This window comes from Chironomus tepperi, unplaced genomic scaffold (genome assembly GCF_022539635.2).
Source record: "Chironomus tepperi strain 1889 unplaced genomic scaffold, CSIRO-AGI_Ctep_v1 contig_7, whole genome shotgun sequence".
Taxonomy (NCBI): domain Eukaryota; kingdom Metazoa; phylum Arthropoda; class Insecta; order Diptera; family Chironomidae; genus Chironomus; species Chironomus tepperi.
In genome coordinates, this window is record NW_027226129.1 from 884,301 (window position 1) to 897,827 (window position 13,527).

The 13,527-nt window shown below is 36.7% G+C and overlaps 1 protein-coding gene across 7 annotated transcripts in view; it reads left to right on the top strand.

The window, feature by feature from the left end:
- The window catches only part of Cadps (calcium-dependent secretion activator 1), a 37,834-nt gene that overhangs the window by 12,353 nt on the left and 11,954 nt on the right, over nt 1-13,527 (top strand). For 4 of the 7 annotated variants that reach the window (XM_070641907.1, XM_070642149.1, XM_070641992.1 and 1 more), the window contains 6 exons: nt 922-1,152; nt 2,337-2,764; nt 3,937-4,570; nt 5,125-5,312; nt 5,947-6,059; nt 9,523-9,699. In XM_070641907.1, coding sequence (XP_070498008.1) covers nt 922-1,152; nt 2,337-2,764; nt 3,937-4,570; nt 5,125-5,312; nt 5,947-6,059; nt 9,523-9,699 — 1,771 coding nt within the window. The remainder of the gene's footprint in view (nt 1-921; nt 1,153-2,336; nt 2,765-3,936; nt 4,571-5,124; nt 5,313-5,946; nt 6,060-9,522; nt 9,700-13,527) is intronic. The other 3 variants (XM_070642070.1, XM_070642303.1, XM_070642372.1) reach the window with 2 other exon arrangements.

The following is a 13,527-nucleotide window of genomic DNA, read 5'->3' on the forward strand; positions in this document are numbered from 1 at the left end:
AGGCCTTCCATCTGACTCTGTTGCTGGCTGTATCACAAAGCTTGTACAAGTTCTCAGTTTTGACATCTAACTGGCATTCCTTCATTACCGTCCTACGCCATGTTGCTCTTGGAGCACCTGATCAAATTTTTTAATCGATCGAAAATCTTGCCGCATTCCGTGACTTCCTAGCCCCATATCCTTCCAGAATACGCCACTTACTTATAGTGATAAGAAGCAGTATTGTTACGGTTGAATCAGTTGATGTTGATGCCATTCAGTTAAAAGAAACTTTAATAATTTTACTATCCTACTCTTAAGTAGCCTAGCTTCCTCAGAGAGCACAAAATGACCAAAAAATTCGGCATTAGTCCAGCGTCAGGTCAATGCAAAGTCAACTAAGACATGCAATTGTTCCAACTAAGAGTTTCCTGATGTCGAGACCGATTCCAAGACTTCCTAGGTGGTCTCGGGTCTCCTAAATTCCCGGAACCGACTACTCGGTCTTGATATTGGTTTCGAAAGGCTGTCGAGAGTAGTTCTAACCAGTTCACAAGTGCTTGAAGTCGTCTCGAGTACCATGCGGAGTCAATCGACGCCAAATTGACTTTTCCATCCAAATTTCGAGCTAACTTCAAGTTTCACTGACTCTGGTTCCAAAAATTCACTGTCTTAATGCCGAATTTTTGATCATTTTGTGTAATCTGCTTCTTTATTATTTAAACTAAACCAAAAATCCAACACTAAATTTACACCAAACAATGTCCTCATCCTTTTTAAATCACAACAACAACTACAACAATTTTTTAATTATATTAATAAATTTACACTCACAAAAAAATTGACACAAACATTCAGTTTTGAAAAAAAAATACTAAAAAAAAAATTAAATATATTATACATGACTGTTGATGTAACATTTGTACCAATACAACAATCTAGAAAAATGATACTCAGGTCACAGGGCTCGCTGGCAAAAATGGAAGGCGATGCCGATGGCAGTGATACACAACTAACAAAAATGGATGTTGTACTTACATTTCAACTTGAAATTGTTGTTATGGAAGTTAAGGGACTCAAATCATTGGCACCAAATAGAATTGTTTATTGTACAATGGAAGTTGAAGGTGGCGAGAAATTGCAGACGGATCAGGCTGAGGCATCAAAACCGATGTGAGTATTTTATGGACTTTTTTGGGTCTCTTTAGACTCTCCTGTCTCTCTGGAGACTCTCCTCTCTCACCTAAGACTCTCCTCTCTCACCTAAGACTCTCCTCTCTCACCTAAGACTCTCCTCTCTCACCTAAGACTCTCCTCTCTCCCATAAGACTCTCCTCTCTCACCTAAGACTCTCCTCTCTCCCATAAGACTCTCCTCTCTCACCTAAGACTCTCCTCTCTCCCATAAGACTCTCCTCTCTCCCATAAGACTCTCCTCTCTCCCAAAAGACTCTCCTCTCTCCCATAAGACTCTCCTCTCTCCCATAAGACTCTCCTCTCTCACCTAAGACTCTCCTCTCTCCCATGAGACTCTCCTCTCTCACCTAAGACTCTCCTCTCTCCCATAAGACTCTCCTCTCTCCCATGAGACTCTCCTCTCTCATCCAAGACTCTCCTCTCTCACATAAGACTCTCCTCTCTCCCATAAGACTCTCCTCTCTCACCTAAGACTCTCCTCTCTCCCATGAGACTCTCCTCTCTCACCTAAGACTCTCCTCTCTCCCATAAGACTCTCCTCTCTCCCATAAGACTCTCCTCTCTCACCTAAGACTCTCCTCTCTCCCATAAGACTCTCCTCTCTCACCTAAGACTCTCCTCTCTCCCATAAGACTCTCCTCTCTCCCATGAGACTCTCCTCTCTCATCCAAGACTCTCCTCTCTCACCTAAGACTCTCCTCTCTCCCATAAGACTCTCCTCTCTCACCTAAGACTCTCCTCTCTCACCTACGACTCTCCTCTCTCCCATAAGACTCTCCTCTTTCACCTAAGACTCTCCTCTCTCACCTAGGACTCTCCTCTCTCACCTAGGACTCTCCTCTCTCCCATAAGACTCTCCTCTCTCCCATAAGACTCTCCTCTCTCACCTAAGACTCTCCTCTCTCACCTAAGACTCTCCTCTCTCCCATAAGACTCTCCTCTCTCACCCAAGACTCTCCTCTTTCACTTAAGACTCTCTTCTCTCCCATGAGGCTCTCCTCTCTCACCAAAGACTCTCCTCTCTCACATGAGACTCTCCTCTCTCCCATAAGACTCTCCTCTCTCACCTAAGACTCTCCTCTCTCCCATAAGACTCTCCTCTCTCACCTAAGACTCTCCTCTCTCACCTAGGACTCGAATAATCTCTATTTCCTCTCACAGGTGGGACACACAAGGTGACTTCACAACAACACATCCCCTTCCATCGGTAAAAGTGAAATTGTATACAGAAAATCCAGCAATGTTGGCATTAGAGGACAAAGAGCTCGGACGTGTCGTACTTAAGCCCACACCACTATCATCGAAAGCACCCGAATGGCATCGACTAACAGTGTCAAAAAATCTTCCCGATCAAGATTTACGTATAAAAATTGCATGTCGTATGGATAAGCCACTTAATATGAAACATTGTGGATATTTATATGGTATTGGTAAAGGTGTATGGAAGAAATGGAAGAAACGTTATTTTGTGTTAGTTCAAGTATCACAATATACATTTGCAATGTGCACTTATAAAGAGAAAAAGTCTGAGCCATCGGAGATGATGCAATTGGATAATTTTACCGTTGATTATATTGAGGCAGCTAGTGGTGAGTATTGTGGGGTGTGGACAGAATTTTGGCGGAAATTTGATGTAATTCGGACAAAATCTGCCGAATTTTAGAAATATTCTGTTTTTGAGCTGGAATGTTAGCGGATTTTGACAAAATTTTACCAAATTCTGACGAAACTTCATTCAAGCCCCTGCAAATTATTCGGTCAAAATCTGGCAAATTTTTTGAACGATCCTTTTAAGCAACCAATTCAGCCAGAAATCTACAGGAAATTTGACAGAATTCTACAGAATATTTGACATGATTCTGACAATATCTGTCAAGTTTTAAGCAAATTCTGACAAAATTCCATCTAAAATTTGTCGGATAAAGTTCAATTTTTAAAAAATCTGCTAGAATTCAGGCAAATTTTCTGCCGAAATTGAGAAAGCTCTTTGAATCACATTTTATGTGGTTAAGCATTTCTGCCAGAATTTTACCGAAAATTTGAATTTCTGGACAATTTTTTCCTAGTTTGAACAAATTCTGACAAAGTTCCATCCAAAATTTGTCAGATGAAATAAAGTCTTCGAAAATTCGGAAACACTTCAGGCAATAATTCGGCCAAAAATCTGACAAACCTTTGGAACGATCACATTTGTCATAATCTGTTTGAAAATCGGACAAAATTTTGTCAGAATATTAAGAAAACTTCTGACTAAATCTACCAAAACTTGTGTAAATCCTAAAAAATTCATCAAAAAATTGTCGGAAAAAATTTAGTTTAAAAAAATCCGGTAGAATTCTGATCAAAAATTCAGAAAATTTGACTGAATCCAACCGGAAATTTGACACGATTCTGATAAAATTAAAAAAAAAATCCGATGGGAAACAGTCCAAAATTTGACATAAAATTCTGGCGTTTCTTTTAAACAATCACAAAAATCACAACAATTTTGCCAGAATTTTACCAGACTTTGTCAGAAAATTGACAGATTTTTGTCAGATTTCTACCAGAAAATTGAATTTTCTGAAAAAATATACCTAATTTTGAACAAATTCTGTCGAAACTTCACCCAAAATTTGTCGGACCAAATTTATTTTTTGAAAAGTCCGGTGGAATTCTGGCCATAATTCGGCCAAAATCTGCCAAATTTCATATATCAAACCTAAGAATTTCAAAAACAATTTCATAATAATTTCCCATTTTTTTCCACCAACCTCCACAGCCGCTCTAATGGTCGGCATGGATCTCGAAGGCGGTCGATTTTTCTTCAATGCCGTACGCGAAGGTGATAGCGTCCTATTCGCCAGTGACGACGAAAACGAATGCAGTTTATGGGTTATGGCACTGTATCGTGCGACAGGACAATCGCACAAGCCAACACCGCCAATAAGTTCAGGACAAAATTCATCAATATCAAAACTTCAAGGCGATGCCGATAAAGCCCGTAAACATGGCATGGAGGACTACATAAGTGCCGATCCATGTCAATTTGAGCATGCCCAGCTATTTAAATTATTACAAAATTTATCATTAGATTATCGATTAAATGATCCATTTTCATCAATGGGATGGTTCAGTCCGGGTCAGGTCTTTGTACTTGATGAATATTGTGCCAGATATGGCGTACGTGGCTGCTATCGACATCTATGCTACCTATCGGATCTTCTCGATCGTGCTGAGAAGAATTTAATGATTGATCCGACACTTATACATTATTCGTTTGCCTTCTGTGCAAGTCACGTGCATGGAAATCGTCCTGATGGTGTTGGAAGTATTACGCATGAGGAAAAGGAGAAATTTCAAGAGATTAAAGAGCGCTTACGTGTCTTATTAGAATATCAAATAACTAATTTTAGGTGAGTACCATTGTGGAAGTGTCTGTGGGTCGGGAAAATGGCGGGAAAATGACTAAAATGGCGGGAAAATGACTAAAATGGCGGTAAAATGGCTAAAAAGGCGGGAAAATGGCGGGAAAAGACAGAAATTAAGTAAAAATGGCGGGAAAAGAGAGGAACTGACTTAAAATGGCGGGAAAAGACAGGACCTGAGTTAAAATGGCGGGAAAAGACAGGAACTGACTTAAAATGGCGGGAAAAGTCAGGAACTGACTTAAAATGGCGGGAAAAGACAGGAACTGAATTAAAATGGCGGGAAAAGACAGGAACTGAGTTAAAATGGCGGGAAAAGACAGGAACTGAGTCAAAATGGCGGGAAAAGACAGGAACTGAGTGAAAATGGCGGGAAAAGACAGAAACTGATTAAAAATTGTGGGAATAGACAACAGCTAACTCAAAATGGCGGAAAATACATCAACTGACTCAAATTGACAGCAAAAGCAAGAAACTAACCTCAAAATGGCGCGAAAAAACTCATAATCTAATCCAAATCCTCAATTTTCCTTTTTCCACAGATTTTGTTTTCCATTTGGACGGCCTGAGGGTTCATTGAAAGCAACACTTTCACTCCTCGAACGTGTTCTAATGAAAGACATTGTAACACCAGTTCCACCAGAAGAAGTTCGTTCAACAATAAAGAAAAGTTTAGAGAATGCAGCACTCGATAATTATACGAGATTGTCAGCTGAGGCTAAAATTGAAGGTGAGTTAAAGTTTAGTTATGAGTGTCTTAGGCAACTCAAGTGTCCTGGGTAACTTAAGTGTCTTGGGTAACTCAAGTGTCTTGGGTAAATATTGTGGCTTTGGTTCACTAGTATGTCTTGGATAACTAGAGTGTCTTGGATAACTAGAGTGTCTTGGACAACTCAAGTGTCTTGGATAAATATTGTGCCTTGGGTGACTAGAATGTCTTGGATAATTAGAGTGTCTTGGGTAACTAGAGTGTCTTGGGTAACTAGAGTGTCTTGGGTAACTTAAGTGTCTTGGGTAACTAATGTGTCTTGGGTAACTTAAGTGTCTTGGGTAACTAATGTTCTTTGGGTAACTAATATGTCTTGGATAACTTAATGGTCTTGGGTAACTAGACTGTTTTGGGTAAATAAAGTGTCTTGGGTAACTTAAGTGACTTGATAAACTTAAGTGTCTTGGGTAACTTAAATGTTTTGAGTAACTTAAGTGACTTTTGTAACTCAAGTGTCTTGGATAAATAATGTGTCTTGGGTAAATTTTGTGTCTTGGGTAAATAGTGTGCCTAGAGTGCCCAGGGGAGATTAAGATGCCACCCCCTGACCTAACCTAAAAATGAGCAAAATTAACTAACTTTACATCATTAACAGAGGATCTTCGTGGTGAAATGATGGTCGCACCAGCCAAGAAACTCGAAGACTTGATTCACCTAGCTGAACTTTGTGTCGATCTCCTACAACAGAATGAAGAGCATTACGCCGAGGTGAGTAAATCTGTCTATAATGTCAATGAAAATTTTATTGATGTCATCCAGAAGAACAACAACAACAACAAATTCTGTGTTTTTTTACCACTAACTTTTTTCCTTCCTTCTTCTTGAGTTTCTATTTTTGTGTGTATTTCGACCAAAATAAAAACAACAACAACAACAACAAACAAACTCGACATTTTTTCGGCGAGAATATTCAAAAAAAAATGACATTTTTTCATTAATTTTTCACATTCATTATCATTCAAGGCGCGAATGCCTTGTCATCATTTTCATGCATGTTACTGTGTAAATGTTAATGATTTATTGTGCATTTGGATGTTTGTATGTGTGTGTATGTGTGTCCTTGCATCCAAACATATTCATATATTCTTATTATCATTCTTTATATTTTTTGGGTATCATATCTGTGTCTCCGGTTTCATTTACATACACATTATACGATTTGACGGGTTTTTTTGGGGGGGAAGTTACCGAGGAACATATGAGATTTGCTGGTTTTCGGAGGTTTTTATGTTGCACTGTGGTTTTGTGGAATTGCAGCTATGTGACAATGTTGCTTTGTGGCACTATGGCTATGTGACATTATGGCTTTGTGACACTGTAGCTATGCTGCACTGTGACTATGTGACACTATGGCTATGTGTTTCTGTGACTATGCCATACTTCTGTTTTGTGTCACTATGATCATGTAACACTCACATTGACTTTATAACTTGTGTCAACATTGACATTGTGGCTTTGCGACACGGTCACAGTGACTCATAGACACTGTGGCTATAGCTTTCACTTTAACCATGTGGCTCAGTGACTATGTAGCACTATAACTATGTGACATTGTGTCTATGTCACACGGTGACTTTGTTTCACTATATTTATGTGATATTGTATCTTTGTGACACTATAGCTTTATAACACTGTAATCATATATTACTGGCACTGTGTCAATGTGGCACTGCTTTGTGACAATGTGACCATATGACACTGTGTCAGCTACAGAGACCCCAGAGAGTTGCGAACTAACTGTCAACTTCCTCACAGTGTACTTAAAATCTCAAAACAACAACTTCATGTGTTCCTCAGTCTTCCAGTTCATTTGTCGCTCAAAAAGCTCCACTGCAACATCTACATAAGCTTAATATTCAGTCCAATGATAACAAAATAGCCGCAGCTGTCAAAAAAAGCAGCTGAACTAAGATTCAATGTTACTTTTTATGTCCTTCCGTTCCTAAAATCATCTCTTCATACTTTCATATTTAACCAACTGTATTTTATCTCCATCTACATCCAACAAACAATGAAAAATATTAAAAAAAACCTAAAATGACATTGAACTGAACTGCTCGTCTTTTTAAGCTTCATTGTCGTACACAGAATGGCAAAAATACTTTCGCATTTTGATGCCAAAGAATGCAATATTGTATGAACAATGAAACTATTCTAGCACAAATTCCATAGAATGATGATGTTCTGTTATGTACGACTAGATTGTGTGGGGATAATGGGATGATAAGTTGGGATGGATTATGTGGTTTGGTGTGGAGCTGGAAAGCTTTTTTTGTGGTACGACATGATACAGTGTGGTATGACATTGTACAGTGTGGTATGACATCGCACAGTGTGGTATGACATTGTACAGTGTGGTATGACATTTCACAGTGTTGTATGACATTTCACAGTGTGGTATGACATTGCACAGTGTGGTATGCCATTGCACAATGCAAAATGACATCACACAATGCAATACAACATCTTATTTTGCAGTACGACATCGCACCCGTTACATAACATCCAAACCATCCCCACCACTCTATGCAAAATATTACAAAAATTCCATTCAAACTAGAATTTATAATAGACGATATCATATGAATCTCAATTGACTTGCAATTGACTCATGTCAATGGACATTCTTTATTTCAATAGAAATTCTTCAATAATCGTCTATGATAGCTGAACACTTGCATTAATTTTTAATCAAATAAAAATTAAATATTTTTCCCTAACCTCAAAAACAAGGAACAAAAAAAAGACAGAAAATCAATAAGCAGAGCATTAAAAAGATGCGAGATGTCACACACATTCGAGTCTTAAAAAAGAGTTTTTCGATGCTATAAAAAAATGAGAAAAAAAATTGTTCGATGGAATGAAAATAAGACAGTTTTGTGTGAATATTATTGTGCTTTATTCATGGTTGGTAGCTTGAGATGTAGTTGGGGATGTTTTGTAGTTTGGGTATGACACAACACAGTGCAGTATGACATTGCACAGTGTGACATGACACAATACGGTGTCAAAGTGGTATGGCAAAGCAAAGTGTGGTACAACATCGAACGGTACAGTACGACATGTTACAGTGTAGTATGACATTCTACAGTGTGATATAACATTGTGCAGTGCGGTACGACATTGCACAGTGTGGTACGACATGATACAGTGTGGTATGACACAGAATAGTGTGATATGACACAACACGACCCCAACCATCCCTAACTCCACCCCATGCTCATCATGTCATCCATTAAAATTTCAAATACTTGGCAAGACACAAGACATAAGAATAAGAAATAAAAAAAACACAAAAAAATTCCACTTGAGACATATTGCATATTTTTCTCATCTCCATCGTGCCTAACTGTCTCAAAAAATTTTGTTGTTGGAATTTTTTATGCCTTAAAGCATTCGCACTTCATTCACAACTTCCAACATAACTCCAAAAATTTGAGCGATAAATTGCGGAATCGTCAATTGTATAATGTGTGACTTGATATTAAATGCGTGATTGTTGTCATCATTCACATTCACATTCCTTTATCGGTTCCTTTACATTTTTATCATTTGTCATTCACCAAAATTATTTTTTGTTTTTTTGTTCAATACGAATATCATGAATAAATTTGAGAAAATAAGCTACGATGATGGGAAAAAATATGAGAAAAAACTTCCGTGTGGATATGGGCCTATCCCATTCTTGAATTGGTTTTTTGGGTAGAAATTGAAAAATAGGGGATTTAAATTGGGAATTAAATTAAAATTTTACATAAAAATTAATCACAAATTTACGCACGGAAGTTCATCAAAAGGCAAAATCAACCAAAATAATCAAGAATACCTTTAGAAAAATAAGAAGAAGTGAACGTCAATGCTAGTGCCGCGTGGAAGTTTTAGACAATGTCATCCATTAAGAATCCATTCCAAAATGGCTGCCATATGAAGTCTTGAGTCCAACGGCAATGCTAGTGCCGCGTGGAAGTTTTAGACAATCCTAGTGCCGCGTGGAAGTTTTAAAAAAACATTTTAAATTCAAAATTTAACGACAAAAAAGCAGTCAAAAATTGTCTAAAACTTCCACGTGGTCAACATAACAGCCCACTTCCACCTGGAAGTTCATAACCTCAAAAAAAACACAAAAATTAAAAAATTCCAACTAAAAATAAAAAAAAATTCGTAATTAAAGTTACGCGCAATTGAACCGGAGGCGCCAAAGCAAGAGGAAGTCGAACCAGTCGAGGAAGTCGGTCCGCCAAACACAAAAGCTGGCCATGCTGCGATACAAAAGAAAGACCCAAGTCCGCCTGCTCCGTATCGATATTGCATGCCAACGCATGCCGTCTACACGCCTCCTAAACCAACGGCACGTATTTTTGTTTATAAAATAACAAAAAAAATTAATTCAGATTAAAAAAAAAAGTTTTTTGAGTTTTTTGAGCAAAGCAAAGTGCTTCAGAATTTAATTAAAGTGATAAAATAACTAATAATTTAGGCTGACTAAAATTATTTTTCAATTTTTTTAAGCTTAATTTTGATTTATTTATTGCACAATATTTGGAATGTTTTAGAGATTTGCATGAGATTTTTTGTCAACATTTAATGGATATTTTGAGTTATTTTACATTGAGGTTAAGTTTGATCAATCATTTGCCTATGAGGCAAATTGTGCATGCTCTCAAGAGCAGGGTATGCAAGCGAGCATGGTGAACTAAATATTGCAAGTTCTCAAGAACATGCTATTGGAGTCGTTTCTTTAAAAATCGTATTAATTAGCATTTCTGACCCCATCCTCCCTCCTCCAATCGTATCCATTCCTAACAGAATAATATTCCCATATTTGAACTCCGACTATCGACTATAGCATGCAAGTTTATACATAATGTTTGAAAGCATTGAATTCAAGTCCTAGAAATCCATTTAAATTTCCTAATATATTCAAAATTAATTAAAATGTTGACAAAAAAATGATTGTTTCATATTTGCTTGCTAATTGCACGTTTTATGCTTAATATAATAATTTTACCCGACGTCATGTAAATTTCTATCAGCATCATTTATTTATTGTTTGGTTAATTATGTTTCAAAATGTACACAAAAATTGTTTAAGTTTAGCAAATTTACTGTTAAATCCATATAAAATTCGAGTCCACTTGGGTCTCTGAAAAAGATGAATCGGATCCAAATAGCACATGTCGGTTAATCAATCTAAAATCCAAACCACACCGAATGGACAAAAATACAATATTCGTAGTTAATGGTTCATGGTGTGCAGCTTCTCTCCCTTATGAAGCTGGCTCTATAGCTGGCTACCATTTGCCAATTGCCAATTCCAAGTGTGGTACTATCTTTATCGACAGGTTATTTCCATGAGTTCTTTAATGTTATAACGCATTTTTGTCCATTCGGGTCACAATGCCAAAGTGACGCTGTATGCACACCCGATTCAAACTGAATCTGATACCAATTCGTAGTCACATTGGTCCGAGACTGATTAATCAATTTGTGCTATTCAAATGACAACGAAATTGACAAATTTTGTTAAGTTAATTTTCTAATGTTATGGACTCTGGAGCTCTAGACTCTGGAATTCAGTAAAGCCGCATTTCAATCATTTAATTAGACTTTAATTTAAAGTAGTTTTTTTTAACAATATTAAATTAAATTTGCATTTCTAGTCTTTAACACTCGCTTGCTTAGTTGCTTCAAATTGTTAATTAATTTTATAATTAAATTTAATTTTTTCTCATTTTTTCCCTAATTAATTTAATTAATTTTTATTTCCTCCCGAATGAAATTTGGTATAAAAAAATCATAAAAAAAAATTTAACAAAATTATCAACTTGATGATGATGAATATGTGACTATAATTATTATCTATCTATATATATAAATGTATATGTTTTGTGTTTGATGTATAACAAAAAATATAAAATAATGTGTAACTTTATCAACATCCAAGCAAAAAAAATAAAAAACAATTCTGATCAAAACAACAACAACAATTGCAAAAATTCTACAAAAATTCAATTTATTGACATTAAAGCAGTGCTTCTCAAACTATGTTTTATGGCACATCAGTATGTCGTCTACACAGCAATGGCTGCATGACTGCTCAAATCAATTCAATATTAAAATAATCGATCACAAACTCTAACTGTGAACCGCGGCACACAGGTTGCCTAACACTGAGGGGCTGTTCATTCATTACCGTAGCATAAAAAATTGACTTTTTTGAACCCGAATCCCTTCTTAGAGCGTTACATAAAAAGTGAACGGCCACTAAGTTAAAAGATCAAATTCAGATTAGGTCTAGACTGAGGAACTAGGCGGCAATGCCGGGATATCCGTCCAAATACCTCTAAATACCACGGTACCGTCTACTTTCTCATCCTGGCATTAGGATTTGTTCATTTATTACTAGGGTTTGTCCTAGTAATTTAGGTGCGCAGAGAGACCCTCAAAGAGATTTTATTTGCTGCGTCTAGCTTCAAAATAAAAGTTTGAGAAACACTGCATTAGAGCTCAAAGTCGATTAAGATTTTGTATTGAACAATTAGGATTGATTCATGAAATTCATCGAATATTTAGCAGATTTAATCTGAAAATTGGAGATAATCAGCTGATAATCGGTTGATAAATGGCCATAATTCAGAATTGTAGCCATTTTATTAGTTCTTTTAATCAGAACATTGAATAATTCTACGAAACACATCCAAAATATCAACTAAATTTCATACAAAATTCTACTCGACTTAAAGCTCTTCCAAATAGATTTTTTCCTAATTTTCTTCCTGTAATGACACAATTTTGATGACCAACTTTCCCTCCGTCCAACCCAAAACAAAATCAAAATTTTAATTAATTAATTTTTGTTGTTAAAATTCAAACCTTTTTGCTGTGCATCATTGGCATTTTTTGTTACCTGAACACAGTGTTGGCAGGACTCTGTTTTTAAGTCTGACTGCAAACTGGGGTTTAAGTCCGATTTTACATCCGATTCCAATTTAGTGTCCGATTCCAATTTTGGTGTCCGATTCCAGTTTTGTGTCCGATTCCAATTTTGGTGTCCGATTCCAGTTTGGTGTCCGATTCCAATTTTGGTGTCCGATTCCAAATTTGATGTCCGATTCCAATTTTGGTGTCCGATTCCAATTTTAGTGTCCGATTCCGATTTTGGTGTCCGATTCCAATTTTGAGTAAGATTCCAAATTTGAGTCCGATTCCAATTTTGTTGTCCGATTCTAATTTTGGTGTCCGATTCTAAATATGTGTCCGATTCCAATTTTGGTGTCCGATTCCAATTTTGGTGTCCGATTCCAAAATGTTGTCCGATTCCGATTTTGAGTCCGACTCCAAGTTGTTGTCCGACGTTGTCCTGCCAACTCTGCCTTAACCTTTAATGTTTTTTTTTGTCATTTTCACCACAGTAAAATGTTGTTAATTGGATACTGTCTCTATCTCTATCTCTCTCTCTCTTCCTCACACACATTTGCAAGCAAATCTAAAAATATTATCAATGACTGTATACAATACCTTGATGTCATGCATAAATTGCATGAGATACTTTATATGCTCTGTCGATGTTCCTTAATTTTTTTTTGTTTAAATGTTTTAAGTTTTTGTAATGCAAATTTTTTTTCTAATTTTTGGACAGACAAAATAAATGCGAAAATTGACATGTTTATTTGGTGCTTGCTGAAGCTTAAACTTGAAGATTTTGCTTGAAAATTTTTTAAATCAGAAAAAATCGTTAAAAAAATAAATTGGGTCACATGCGAATAATAATGACAAGGTCAAGCGATATAAGAAATGGAATTGACATTTTAATCCTCAAATTTCATATAGACCGTCGAACTTATACACAAACACAAACATATCCAATGGAAATAATCAAAAAATTGATCTAAATTCTAAAATAAAAAATTCCCGTTTTTTTTGGTTATTTTTTAGTTATTTTCGGATGTGAGATGGATTGGAGGGGATATGGGGGTTGGGGGGTCAGACTTGGCATATCTGGGTTGACTCCCAACCTGCCTGACTGTTCAAATTTGACTCCCGACCTGCCTGACTGTTCAAATTTGACTCCCGACCTGCCTGACTGTCCAAATTTGACTCCCGACCTGCCTGACTGTTCAAATTTGACTCCCGACCTGCCTGACTGTTCAAATTTGACTCCCGACCTGCCTGACTG